This window comes from Alexandromys fortis, unplaced genomic scaffold (assembly GCF_014885135.2).
Source record: "Alexandromys fortis isolate MF-2015 unplaced genomic scaffold, M_Fortis_MF-2015_v1.1 scaffold_173, whole genome shotgun sequence".
NCBI lineage: Eukaryota > Metazoa > Chordata > Mammalia > Rodentia > Cricetidae > Alexandromys > Alexandromys fortis.
Genome location: NW_026068051.1, coordinates 3,432,054 through 3,446,401, shown reverse-complemented (window position 1 = coordinate 3,446,401; position 14,348 = coordinate 3,432,054). Strand labels below are relative to the sequence as shown.

At 44.5% G+C, this 14,348-nt stretch overlaps 1 protein-coding gene across 1 annotated transcript in view; it reads left to right on the top strand.

Annotated features, from left to right (window-relative positions):
- The first annotated feature begins 1,196 nt into the window (after positions 1 to 1,196).
- Synrg (synergin gamma) overlaps positions 1,197 to 14,348 on the top strand; it is an 85,626-nt gene continuing 72,474 nt past the window's right edge. Inside the window, exons 1-3 of the mRNA XM_050119577.1 lie at positions 1,197 to 1,329; positions 6,577 to 6,617; positions 11,396 to 11,514. Coding sequence (XP_049975534.1) covers positions 1,259 to 1,329; positions 6,577 to 6,617; positions 11,396 to 11,514 — 231 coding nt within the window. The 5' untranslated portion in view covers positions 1,197 to 1,258. The remainder of the gene's footprint in view (positions 1,330 to 6,576; positions 6,618 to 11,395; positions 11,515 to 14,348) is intronic.

Sequence of the window (14,348 nt, the reverse complement as noted above, 5' to 3'; positions counted from 1 at the left end):
CTGTGTCTGAAGCTTTGTAAACTCACAACAAATATCCCTTCAGCAAACATTAATTTTTAGGAACACAGGGCTTGCTGACAGCACCATTCTTGCAATTAATTAAGGAATGCAGTGATGAAGGACAAGGAACAAATTGTGTGGTAAGGCTGTGATCCTGAAGCAGCTGAGCAGGACTAACTCAGATGGGGACAATTCCTAATCTCCTGTGTTCTCTTTATTCACTGCTGAGCAACCACCTGATCCCTGTAGTAGCTCTAACACACAGCTTGCTTTGTCAAAGGGTCAGTGAAGATTCCAGGACTCTGCTACATAAATGTTAGCTTTGTCCAAGGAAGAAGACAGCGAAGAGTCCAGAGCAAACAATAAGCAAAACGATCCCACAAATACTTGGCATGGTACTAGGTAAAGAAGCAGACTTTGAAGTCAGGCTGTCCTGGATTTGAATCCTGGTCTTGCTGCTTGTAGCTCTAAGATCTAGGCATATCACATGAACTTCTTTCAGGACTGATTTTTCTCATTTCTAAAATAGCAATAACAACTCATAGCGGCAAAATTCCTGTTGTTGACTAGTAACAAGTAGCCTATTAGGAGTTTGTCGGTGAAAGCTGTACGGCAAGCCGTGGCAGAGACCGGACTGTAATTATCTAAGAGCTTGGCAAAGTTTACTCCCAACACGTTTTCCTTCCGTGAAGCTTGATTAGGGGTGGAGGTGTCAAGGTAAAAACATCCCCTGCGTAGGTTCAGCACATTTGTGCTTGTTTCACCTTGCTAGGAAAGGGAAAACTACTTGACACGATGGCAGACTCACACAAGAGTAGTGCACCTTGGAAGGTATCCTTTTCATGTGTACTGGACTCGTGTGCTCTTGGCTGGTTTCCTAAAGGCAATTTTAAATGCCGTCAGTGCCTGTGATGGATTCTGCAAAGAGTGCCAGGGCAAACAGCTGTAAAGCCATCAAAAGGCCGCCTATTGTGTAAAGGAACGGCAAAAGCGCACCTGTGCTCCGTCATCCCGTTCAGAAATCAGGACTTGACCCTGCACTGATGCAGACCCGCGTTTGCAAAGGGAATCGACTGGGGGGGGGGGGGGGGGGGGGGGGGGGGGGGGGGGGGGGGGGGGCGCTCGTGCCCGAGGGCTCTGGAGTCACGTGGAAGCGCGGCCCCGCCCCGTCGTCGGCCCCGGCTTGGTGGGGCGGTGTCTGCCCCGGAAGTGCCTGTCTTCGGCTGACAGCTGCTGGCACGGCGGCGGCCCGAGCAAGATGGCGCTGCGGCCGGGAGCCGGAGCCAGCGGCGCGGCGGGGGCGGGCGCGGGGCCCGGCGGGGCAGGCAGGTGGGTCGGCGGGGCGGGGCGCGGGACCGGCGGGGCCGGCAGGTGGGTCGGCGGGATGGGCAGGTGGGGCCGGGCTCACGGGCGGCAGTTGCGGGGCGCGGGCGTCCTGGGGACCCGCGGGGAGCGCGCTCCTGTGCAGGCGCCGCCGCACCTGTCGCGGGGCCTCGAGCGCCCGCGTTTCCCTTCCAGGCTTTTTGGGCTTGGGCTTGAGCTACTGTTGGAGCGAAGGCTGTGACAGCCTGGTCACAAAGCTGCAGGAGCCTTTCTGAGAGTGTCTGCAGTTATTGTCTTTCCTCCTCTAGAGCGTCCTGTCCTATCCTTTTTCTTTTCTAAACGTACAAATAGGAAAACCTGAAGACCTTTGAATTAGTAATTGTCTTGAGATAGAGCTTGTCTTGTAGATTGACTCTACACTTGACTGTCTCCTTTTTAAAAAAGACATTTTGAAACAAAGAATTCACTGAGCAAAAGCGGTGATCTCTTGTTACAACAAAAGCTTCCAGACTTTATTGAGCTCTTTAAAAAAAAATCTGCCCTTTGTTATATTGCAGATAATTATTAGCCTGTGCTTCCTGTATCCAGAGTGGTAAAGGGGCATTTGTAACTTAAGTTTATTATAATTTAGCGAAATGTTTGATTCCAGAAAGTCTGCACCCCCGTTTTTATCATGACTTAATCTGAGTTTAATTAGCTAACATATACAGCACACACATTTTCATTTTTAAATATCCCAAGTTATCTTCGGAAAGCAAAGTGTTTGTTTTTTTTTTACCCACATGTAGTTTAATTTGGAATTACTTACACTCCAAACGTGTAAAGGATTTTAAAGTTGCCACCCTTACAGGTGCATATATGTTATATATATCCACACACATGCGTGCTAGGAAAAAGGCAGTCACTTGAATAAACCAACCCTGTGTGGCTGGGTTTTCCACTTCCTCTTTGTATCTTTGATTTGAAAATGTTTTGCTTCCTCCTTTGTTTTTGTAACAGTTTCATTAGGGTTTTTCCATGAGTGGTCAGTATAAATTGTTTTTGCCTGGGGAATATAAATATATACATGGTAACAATTTCTAAATGTTCTTAAATGGCTTTAGTCTAATCAAATGTATGATTTAAAAAAATAGGACCAGTTATAGGAATTTTGAAAGGATTTTATATTTTAGGCACAAATGTTTTCTTTATTTAAAGAAAAAAAGAATAGGAGGAATCACAAGTACAGAAAGTTAAGGGCATCCCTTGGTTTGATTTATAGTATTTTAGCGTCACAGGTCCAAGTATGCTGGTGCATGCCTATAATACCAGCTCTGGGAGATGCAGGCAAAAGGATCAGGAGACCAAAGACATCCTCAGCTACCTGGAGAGTCTGAGGTCAGCCTGGCACCCTGAGATCCTATCTTAGGGAAAAGAACAAGAACAACAAACGAGGGGGCTGAAGAGATGGCTCAGTGGTTAAGAGCACCGCCTGCTCTTCCAAAGGTCCTGAGTTCAATTCCCAGCAACCACATGATGGCTCACAACCATCTGTAATGAGATCTGTGCCCTCTTCTGGCCTGCAGGCAGAGTACTGAGAATACTGTATACATAAATAAATAAATAAATCTAAAAAAAAAAAAAAGAACAACAAACGTGTATGCACTCCAGCTGGTACCAAATACATAGGGGACAGAAAAGCGGCTACATTGGGCCTCTTAAAGGCATGTGTTGCTACATTTATTAGGTACTTTGTTAGACTGAGAAACTATATACTCAGGGATACTTTGGTTTGGGGAAAGCAATGCTAAGAGCTAAAGTTATCTGATAAGAAAACTAACATTGTAGCATAATATGTTTGAAGAAAACCAAAAACTAGCACACTCTAAACCTTTGGCTGAAAAGCATCACAAACTAGAACTTTGTAGCCTTTCTTCTGCCTTAAATGCCACTTCTTGAGTACTTTCTTTTAGCTACTTAGTCTTCTAAAAGGCGGGTCAAAGGCAGCCACATGCAAACAGGCTTTTGACCAATTCATGAAATGGGGTATCCTAGAGTAAATACTTGGGACATACAAATGCAAAATTTGCCTTTAGCCAAGTAAAGCAGCAGAGTTGAAAAAATCTGAATGAGTGTGACCCTGGTTATGGTTATTAAATGTCTGTATGTGTAAAGTACTGTTTTGAAAATGTCCTTTGTTTTGAGACAATGCCTTATTAATTTAACTCTGGCTGATCTTGAACTCAACATATAGCCCAAGGTAGCCAGACTTGTGATATGTCTGCCTCTGTCTTACTAGTGCTAGGATTGTGGGCGATACCGCACTCAGCTAAGCATTATTGTTCTTGATGCTCTCTGATGGGTTCAAAAGACTCTAGGCGTGTCCCAGTGCTTGAACTGTGTGTGCACAAGTAGCTTTAGCACTCTGTTTCCCTGCTCTCTTACAAGCTCCGTGAGTGCGTTGTCTCTCCATCTTCTGCAGTTTCTTGCCTAGCCTGGCATATTTTTTAATGTAAATATTTGTGGGTTCCACCAAAATGGACAATAGTGAAGTTGATTTTCAGCTGCACCGAGCAAGAGGTGGAAGGAAGAGAAAGGAGTTGAGATTGTCCGTGTGGAGCGGGGTGGGGATAGCAAGCACTATGGGAGCAGCAAACACATCTGCAGTGCCAGTAGGCTGCTGGTGGGTCCAAGAAGAGTTTCATGAGGTAAGAAGGAAGGGAAAGGTCTGCCTAGTCAGAGAAGGCCATGAGGCTAACCTAGGGAAAGCTCTGCCTGTCAGAGGAATCGCACCCTTTTAAGCCCAGGTGTGCATCTTCTGACAGGCTCTTTACTGAAGGGCTGCTTATGCAGATGCCTCTCACCAGTGCTGTATTAGAGGTGTTAGAAACCAGAGTCTGAGGCAGAGAGGATCCATAAAGAAGACTGTACCTCAGAGGCCAGGCTTGAGACACGAAAGCAAGGGTAGCAAATGTAGGTTGGTAGCAAAGGCTTGTGACAAGCAGAGCTCCAGGTTGAAGACTTAGCAACTCAGCCTTCTTGGAAGCTTTGCTGTCAGGCACACCCTATAACCCACCCCAGCCCTGTCCTTCCCTCAGGCTTTGCTGTCGTACCTGGACTTAGCTGCTGTCTAGCCATACTTAGAATTAGTCGTCAGGGCCTGGCTGCGGGTGGGGCTTGCTGCCAAACCTCCTGACCTTGGTTCAATCCCAGGACTCACAGGCACAGAGAGAAATGACCCGAGTTGTCCTTTGACCTCCATATGAACACACACCCCGCCCACCCACACACACATAAATGTAACAAAAAGGAATGATGGGGCTGGCGAGATGGCTGTGTTACAGCATTTGCTGCTCTTCTAGACCGAATTCTATTCCCAGCACTTGCTGGGAATAAAGGCTCCTATCTGCTGTGACTCCAGCTCCAGGGGATCTGATGCCCTCTTCTGGCCAATTCGAGTCTACACACACAGAATCACAGGGGAAAAAATTAGTTATCTAAATATTTCAGTCATAAAAAGATAGGGGTCACTAAGCAACTTTGGATTGTTACATTTTTACTATAATAAGTCATTTATCAGTACACTTGCTTTGTTCTTATATGTGTTTATTTTAAGTAGCTTTTATTTATCTATAATAGATATTATTTTAAAAATCATTTTTTAGATTTATTAATGTATAAGGGTTTTTGCATGTATATATACACCACACACATAACCTGGTGCACTCGGAGATCAGAAAAGGGTGACAGATCCCCTGGATATGTAGTTACAGGTGACTGTTAGCCAACGTATGGATGCTAGGAATTGAACCCAGGTCTTCCACAAGAGCAGCTCACTAACAATCTCTCTCACCCTGTGACACATGTTATATCTTGTCTCTGTGGTTACCTTAGTTGGGACCTTGACAAATGTTGGGTTCTGTATCCTCACTTGACAGAGGGACAAGCAGATAATAAGAGGATTAAAACTGGGTAAAAGAGAATACAACTCACTCCAGGTTTTCACTTGGCTCCGCCATACTGGTGATTTGGATTTTCACAACTGGTTTGACAAAGTTGACAAGTTGACTACTCAGCTGTATCCCTTTTACCAAGTTTATCCATCTTGGTGTGTTAGTGACGCCTTGTAAAACAGACAACAGCCAGAGCGCTTCTTCACCTCAGACATTTTGTCCAGTGAGCAGAGCCTAGCATGGAGGCACACAGCTATAGTCCTAGCTGCTCAGGAGATGAGGCAGGAGGAAGGCTTGAGCCTAGACGTTACATCTTAACAGACAAAAACCATTTAACACACAGCTCTGCTATTTATGGCCTTTTGTATGCCATAGAGAGGGCTTACTCTTGGGGCCTGCTTGTCAGCAGCAAGATTCACTCACTGACCCAGTCCCTCTACAAAAACCATAAGTAATACACAGCCAGATGGATGGCCAGCTAGAGTGGTAATGCGCCTTGCAGTTAAAAAGAAACAAAGCAAAACACTAAGATGCTTTAGAACCATGGGCTCTGAAGTTGAGTTTCAGGCTTTGTCCTGGGAGTGGGAGGACCAATGTAGTAAAACGCAAAGGCTCCTGAATTTGACAGAGTTCCTGGTGCTCGCTATGCTGCACAGAAACTCTCAAGTCTGACTCTGAAATTGAGAGACTTTCCCAGTCGAGAGTTTTCCTTTCTTGGTCTGATGTGTATTCAAGATTGCTAACTAGTTCAGTCTTCCACACAGTAGATGCTCATTAAATGTTCACTGAATGGACGTGAATCCAGCCCTCCCATTTCATGGTTTGGAGAATTTTGAACCAAGGGAAGTCACAGGTGACAGAGTCAAGAATAATGTCAGGATTGTCTGTTTTCTTTTTTGCACACCCCAAAGTTCCTTCCACATTAGCAACCGATACTTTGTATCATGGGAAATTTGGTCTTTATTAATATTAGTAATTCTCATGCTAGAAAGGTGACTCAGCAGTTAAGAATGTTTGCTGCTCTTGCCAAGAACCTGGATTTAGGTCCCAGCACCCATGTGACAGCTCACAACTTTTTGAAACTCCAGTCCTAGGGGATCCAACACCCTCTTATGGCCTCTGTGAGCACCAGGCATGCATGCAATGCAAAGACAAACATGCAGGCAAAACATACATGTAAAAAACTTAAATAGTAAGTCAGCATTGTGCTACTGACCTGATCCCAGGCTCTGTCTGGTTCTTTCCTTCAGGTGAGAATCAGGTTTTGTTTGAAATCTAAAACAGATGAAGATACTGATGTATTTTTGTATTCTCGTTTCAGCTTCATGTTTCCTGTTGCAGGTGGAATGAGACCCCCTCAAGGTATGTGAGAGCTAACATTTCTCTGTCAGTCCTGGAATGGAACCCAGGTTCTCGCACATTCTAAGCAAGCACTCTGCTCCTAAACCACATCCTCAGCCCCAAACCTAAGCTGTTTTTCACTGTTTCTGAACTTAGAAATTAAATGGCTAAGTAGAAGATAAGTTATATTGCTGCCCAATGAAGTAAAATTATTCTATAGTCCTAACTTTGTATGACACCTTCTCTTAAAATTTCTTTTAAAAAAGTTTGGCCGGGAAGTGGTGACACACGCCTTTAGTCCCAGCACTTGGGATGCAGAGGCAGATGGATCTCTGTGAGTTTGAGGCCAACCTGGTCTACAAGAGCTAGTTCCAAGACAGCTAGGGCTGTTACACAAAGAAACCCCATCTTGAAAAACAAAAAAGAAAAAAAAAAAAGAAAAAGAAAAAAAGTTTAATTTGGGGAGTGAAGGAATCACTCTTAATGTTTCCCAAACTTACTAACCCATTATATCAGTAGGTTGCTATTTAACCTCGGCTAAGAAGGGAAACTTTTCAGGGCCAGGACAGAAAGAACAAGTGATGACACTGATACAAGCTGTCCTTCTCTTGTCTTCCTGTTTGGTCTCTGCCTCCTTTGTGCCAGAGGACAGGAGCTGTTATCTCGCTCCCCAGTGTCTCCAGCACCCTGCCTGAGTGTTATGGTAGATTCCATGTGATGTTTGTTGAATGAATAAACAAACCTCTTTAATATCTCATGTATGCTTTTTCCATATGTAGTGGTCTTATTATAATGATGCACATAAAAGAGATCTGATATTCCGATTTAAAAGTCTTTAAGTCTCAAACTAGTGTAATATACACCTTTAATCCCAGGATTTGGGAAGAAGAGTTAAGCCAATCTCTTAAATTTGAGGCTAGTCACAAACTGAGTTCAAGGCCAGCTAGGGCTACTTAGTGAGACTGTCTCAAGAAAGAAAAGTATTTATGTCTCAGCCAGATATGGGGGCATATGCCTTTAATTCTAACATTTGGGAGACTGAGGCAGGGTTGTGAGTTTGAGTCAACCTGGACTGTATAGCAAGATGCTATCTCAATAAAGAATAAAAAGATTTGAGTCTCCGTTTTATCCCTGGAAATGTCTCTGTTCAGTGCACCCATCTCTTGGCTGTAGAACTGAAGCCCGCCGGCATCACCGGCATCAGTTCTGGCCATACCTTGAACGCAACTGGAGTTAGGGATAAAATATTGACCCATTCTGCTATAGACAAAAATTGAGGGAAGAGTTTGCCTACACTTGTCTTGTTTTTTTCTGCTCCCTTCAGCAGCTCCACTATCTTCCCCTCTACTCCCCTCAGCCTCCAGCTACCTTTGAAAAGTGGCCCCTCTCACAGTGCTGGCTGGCTATAGTACACTCCTTGGGGAAACAGAAAACTCCTAGGTCACCAGGAGATAAAAGATAAAGGGAGCTCAGAGCACGTTTCCATCAGTGGAAGAGGTGGAGTTGCAGGCCAGTTTTCCAAGGGTCAGTTGAGGATAACCTTGAACTCCTGATCCTCCTGCCTGGTCACAGTCATGTACCACCTAGTTTGGCATGAGGGGTTTTAAAGGTATTTTAGAGTGGACTTTTGATCATTTGAAGACTTGAAGCACAGATGATTTCTAAAAATTATACAAGGAAACAACAGCAGTATTGCCCACAACGCCTTGTGTGCTTGATCAAGAGACAAGGAGAGAAAACTTAGTTTTCACTTTGTTCACTTTTATCCTTCAATGTTATACCAATACCCAAATCAGCCATTCAAAACTGAAATGATCGTTAGGCCCTGAAGATAAGAGGGAAAGCTGTGACTGCGTTGAGGTTATCCAGGACACTGCTCGGTCGTTGCCTTCAGTGTCCTTTGAGATTCCCTTTTTCAGTTGCCTATGATGCTCAGCTCCCGCCCTTCCTTCGGGTCCTTGGGCACGTGGCACAGAAGAACAACCACTGTATTTTCTTGAAATTGTCTCCCATTAATTACTATGCTTTCTTTCTTGCCCCATCTCTTACTATCACCTGACTTATAGGGATTTGTTTTTGTTTTTATTATTTGTTGTCTCCAATTACAGCATGATTTCCATAGCAGGAAGCTCTGGTTTTATTCATTGCTGTGTTCTTAGGATGATGCCTCCCATAGACCCTCAAGAATCAGGACAAACTAAATGAGCAGTATAACTCTGTTAGCTGTCACCCTGCAAGTGTAGATGTGCTTCTGACACTAGGCAGTAAGAAATATAGAATGCAAATGATAAAACAAGACAGATACGGTACACTGTTCTTTTCCTTTGCTGCTTAGTATACGTTTTTTTTTTGAAATAGCATCTGACTATGTATTTTGGCCTCTGAATATGCAATCCTCCTGCCCTAACCTACCCAGTGCTGAACTACAGGTAGTGTCCATCTTGACAGTTCTGTCCTTCTTTAAGTTAAATATTAGTTTTTAGTTGTTGTTGTTGTTTGTTTCTAAAGAAAGAAGAAAAAAGTGGGTGAGACATGATGTCACATACTCTTAATCCCAGCCTCAGCCTGTCTATCCAGGGAGACTGTCTCAAAACAACCCAGAAAGCAAAGCTTCTCAGCATTGGCATTGTCCACATTCAAGAGCCACACAATCACGTGTTTACATGGTTCCTGTGGTGTTAAGTAAGCTAGTAATTTTGTGTTGGGCTGCAATTATGACTATCCTCAGATGAGCTGCATGCAGCGCACAGGTTGGACATGCCTGCTAGAGTCAATGAGATTGCAGGGCGCAGTAAAATCAAAGTTGGAGTGTAGTTTGTGCTCAAGCTGAGTTCGTGTTCTCCGTCATGCTCAAGGCATGTGGAACTGCTCCTTGTGTATGGTAGACGGTTGCTGATTACTAAACCCCAAAGGCTGTACGTTTGTTCCTCTCTGCTCTTGGGAATGTTTCACTGGGGAAGCCTAGGAGATGCTAGTGTACATAGTACTTTCCTATGTCACATATGCTTCCCATATGCTGCTTTGAGTAAATGTTCGCGTAAGGAAAGGGAAGAAGAATAGCATGTTTTTGACGTAATAAACACTAAATGGTTTTGCAGTTGAGAAGCGAAGTTGCAGAACAAAGTTAAGAAGAACCAGGAGTGCTGCAGTGCCAGCACTCAAGAAGATTTAGAGGCCAGTCTGGCTATACAGTGAGTTCTAGAGAGAGAGTTCCAGAGACAGACATAGAGACATTCAGACAGAGTGGAGTGAGCAAACACTCAAGGTACCATGGGTAGTATGTAGCCCACTCATTTGACTTCCAGAGCTCATGGTCTTCAGTGTTATTTTCCACTGTTATATAACAGATGACCCCAAAACTTTGCAAAATCACCATTTTGTTATTTTGCAACATGCCTATGAGTCAGGAATCTCAGAGTGGCTTTGCTGGGTGGCTCAGAGCATCCTGTGAGCTGCAGTAAATCCGTCAGGCAGAACTGCAGTCATCTGAAAGTTTGAGGAACTGGAAAGATCTGCTTCCAAGGTGACAGACTCATGCTGCCTCTCTGGAGGGGCCCTGCTCTCCACATGGACTCCCCAAAGGACAGCTTGAGTGTTCCTATAGTGCAACAGTGGCTCCCCAGAAAGCAAGAAGGAAGCTAGGGACTAGCCTTGGGGCCAAGGTGCAGGGGCACACCTGTGATTACAGCCTTTGGAGATGGAGGCTGGAGGATCAGGCTAGCCCTTCAGTCATACCAGATCTGTCCCAAAGGAACGAGGCTGAGCAGTTAGTTACATGTTGTCATCACTACAGAATCCTATTGAGTAATATGAGCTCAACATGGGAAGAAATGATACAAGCTTATGAATACCAGAGGGCAGGAATCACTGGGGCTCGTGGTGAAGACTGAGTACCATATTTAGGCCAAGTCACTCATTTCATATCCACATTCAAGTTCTGCAGAACCAGTATTTATTACTTTCACTTAAGACAGACCCTCTAATACAGTTCCCCATGTTGTGGTGACCCAACCATAAAATTATTTTCTTTGCTACTTCATAACTGTAATTTTGTTACTGTTATGACTCATAATGTAAATATTTGTGTTTTCTGTTGGTCTTAGGTAACCTCTGTGAAAGGGTAGTTTCAGTCTCCCCAAAGGGGTCACGACCTGCAGGTTGAGAGCTACTGACTTAACAGATGAAATTCTATAGCTTGCCCAAGATCACATAGCTAAATAGATGATGGAATTCTTAGTTAGGCCTGTCTCATCAGGACCTTGTGCATTTTCCATTGTACTGTGCAGCTTTTCAATGAGCAAGTCTCTGGGTGATGTGGTTTCAAGGAAATAAACCATTGTTGAAATATGAGCGGCGGGGCTGCGTCCCCAACACCCTGGCCGCTTGGCTAGCTCATGCCCGAAATGACAACACACAAACTGTATTCATTTAAGAACTGCTTGGCCCATGAACTCTAGCCCTTACAGGCTAATTCTCGCACCTGGACTAGCCCATTTCTAATGATGTGTGTAAGCACCCCAAGGTGCGCTTACCGGGAAGATTCTAGCCTCCGTCCATCATGGTGTCTCTGCTCCAGAGAGCAGAGCTGTTGAGTCTCCGGGAGCAGAGCAGAGTCTGACCTCACTTCCTCTTCCGCCCAGAATTCTATTCTGTTTACTCCTCCCATCTATGTTCCAAGCCATGAGGCCAAGCAGCTGGTTTATTATAACTTAACCAATGAAATCAACAGATTGATATATGACACTCCCACATCAAACCATAGGTCATGACTTTAATAAAGCCTTGGTATTTTCCAGCAGGCCTGATGCCAATGCAGCAGCAAGGATTTCCTATGGTCTCTGTCATGCAGCCCAATATGCAAGGCATGATGGGAATGAATTACAGCTCTCAAATGTCCCAAGGACCCATTGCAATGCAGGTACTTGCTTCTTGGTTGTGTATAAAGTTCTTGTTTATTGTTGGGCATCTGCTTTATGTTTATAAATGTTTACATTTTAATGGAGTTTTGTCTGTCTATCTATCTATCTATCTATCTATCTATCTATCTATCTAGTTTTCAAGACAGGGTCTCTATGTAGCCCTGACTGTCCTATGACTCTGTAGACCAGGCTGGCCTCAAACTCACAAAGATCCACCTGCCTCTGCCTCCCAAGTGCTAGAATTAAAGTTGTGCACCACCACTGGCCAGCATTATAGAGTTTTATTATATTTGGGTTCAGGGGATCCACTTTGCCTTAGCCTCCCAAGTAGATGAAATTGTGGGTGTATGCCACAGTGCAGTTCAAACTCACACATGCGGGTGACTGTCTCAGTTACTTTTCTATTGCTGTGATAAAACGCCATGATGAAGGCAACTTATAAAAGAAAGAATTAGTTAGGGGCTTTCAGCTTCAGAGGGTGAGTCCATGGCCATTGTGGTGGGAAGTGGACAGCAGGTAGGCATGGCCCTGGAGCAGTCACTGACAGGTCACATCCTTATCCACAAATGAGAGGCAAAGAAAAAGAGCTAACTGGGAATAGTGGTGGGTCTTGAAGAACAAAAGCCCATCCCTATGACACACCTCCTCCAACAAGGCCATGCTTCCTAATCCTTCCCAAATAGTTCCACCAATTAGGGACTTAAACATTCAAATATATGAGCCTAAGGGGGCCATTTTCATTCAAACTACCATGGTAACCACTCAGAATAAATATTAGTTATTGGAATTAGTAGAATAGACAATGGAGCTATGTGTTCTTTCTTTCTGGAACTATATTTTTATGATTTAAGAAATAAAAGCTGAAGTGGAAAAATCTTGGTAGGGAACTCAGAATTATAAAAAGTGACACAGTAGATTTAAGCAATTTCAGAACTGAAAAATATACTAACCAAAAGAAGAATTCTATGGGTGGTTTAAAAGAAGATTAGAAATGACTAAAGAAAGAATCAGTGAGCTGGCTGCATGGGGGTGGCACAGGCCTTTAATCCCAGCACCCAAGAGGCAGAGACAAGTGGATCTCAGTTAGTTCAAGGCCAGCCTGGTCTACAAAGTGAGTTCCAGGACAACCAGGCTTATTATACAGAGAAACCCTTTCTCAAAAAAACAAAAACTAAGAGAAGGAAAAAAAAAAAAAAAAAAAAAAAAGAACCAGTGAGCCGGAGAGGTCAGAAGAAGCTCGTTAGAATGAAGACCAAATAAGAAGAGGACGCGTGAGAGGAGCCGGGGAGCTGGCTTAGCGAGGAAAGTGCTTGATGGCAAGAAGGAGGCTCATTTAAATGTCTGGTGGGCATGGTGCCCTGCATAAAAATCTAGGCGTAGACAGTGTTGGCAGAGGATCCCCAGAGCAAGCAGCAAACTAGATGTATCAGTGAGCACTGGGTTTGAATGAGAGACCATGCCTCAGTAAATAGGCAGAAGAGCAATTAAGGAGTGTTCTAGGCATCCGCCTGGGGCATTCCCATGCAAGCCCACACAGGTATAAGAATGCGCATGTGCAAAATGGAGAAAGAGATGTGTGAGAGTTTGATGATCCAAGAGAAGGCCTAAGACGCATTTCGCTGGAGTCCTAGAGCGAAAGGAAAGTAGAATAAATGAGAAGAGCTGAGACAGCTTCTGAGTTGCTGACGATGCTGATGAATAGAACTAGAACGCTTACTGAATACACATATGGATTATATTCAGTGTCTACCGATGTGCACAGGTTGCTCTAAGACTTAGTGTCTGCAGTAGCAGTAGACAACAGCTCAGCATTCAGTGTGGTGTCAGCTGGGTGGTTCTGGTTTGGAGTCTTTGGTGAGGACAGGATGCTGGTGAGGTTAAGGCATCTACCTCCAAGGGTCCCATCACAAGCTGGCATTTGGTACCATCTGTTAGCCTCTGCTCCTAGATGGGCCTCTAAATTCACATGCCCTTCTTCAGAGCAAGTGATTGAGGGAACTACAGAAGCTCCAGTGCCTTGTATGGCCTGGCCACATGCAGTCATGTCTCCAGTAAAGAAACTGTTGTGGGACTATGGGCAGGGGCACAGACACCGACAGTAAGAATAAGTAAGTAGAAATCTCACATCTAGTCACATCGTAGAAAAAAAGAAGACCAGATCAGGAAATTGATAATTAAGGGTCACCAAAATGGCTCAGTAGATAAAGGTGCTTGCTGCTGAAGCCTGATGACCTGAGTTTGACCCTTAGAGTTCATATAGAGATGAAAAGAGAGAACTAACTCCACAAAGTTAGCCTCCAACCTCCCATAAACATCGTGGTACATGCATGGATGCGCGCACGCGCACACACACAGGTTGGGGATAATAAAATAAAGTTAAAGAAATTGACAAGAGAATTGAGGATACTGTAAGGCCAGCTTAATATTGATCTTTGGAATCCTATCGAACAGGAAGTGAGAGGAGAGAGGCCTTGGGGAAGGTGGCGGGTAGTAGGAGTGATGAGGTTAGCAGAATTGGGGGTACTAAGAAAGTGACTGGTGTAGATGAGCTGAAAGGGTGGGAGGGGGAGCCAAGTGTCGGCATGCTTAAAATAAAACAGTTTAGGGAGGGCCGCTGACTTTTGCTGGTGGGCTAATGATGGGACAGTAGAGTGGGAAGGAGGACTGGGGGCCTGGGTATGGTTGTCGTGCTGAGGTGAGGAAGTCAAAAGACCAGAGACTTGGAAGGCACAGCACTGAGCGAGTCATCCGTGGAACTGTTGACTTTACCTACAAATTAAAGGCTGGCCTGTGAAGGGGCAAGGGAAAGAGGAGGAAGGGGTGAGGAGGGAGC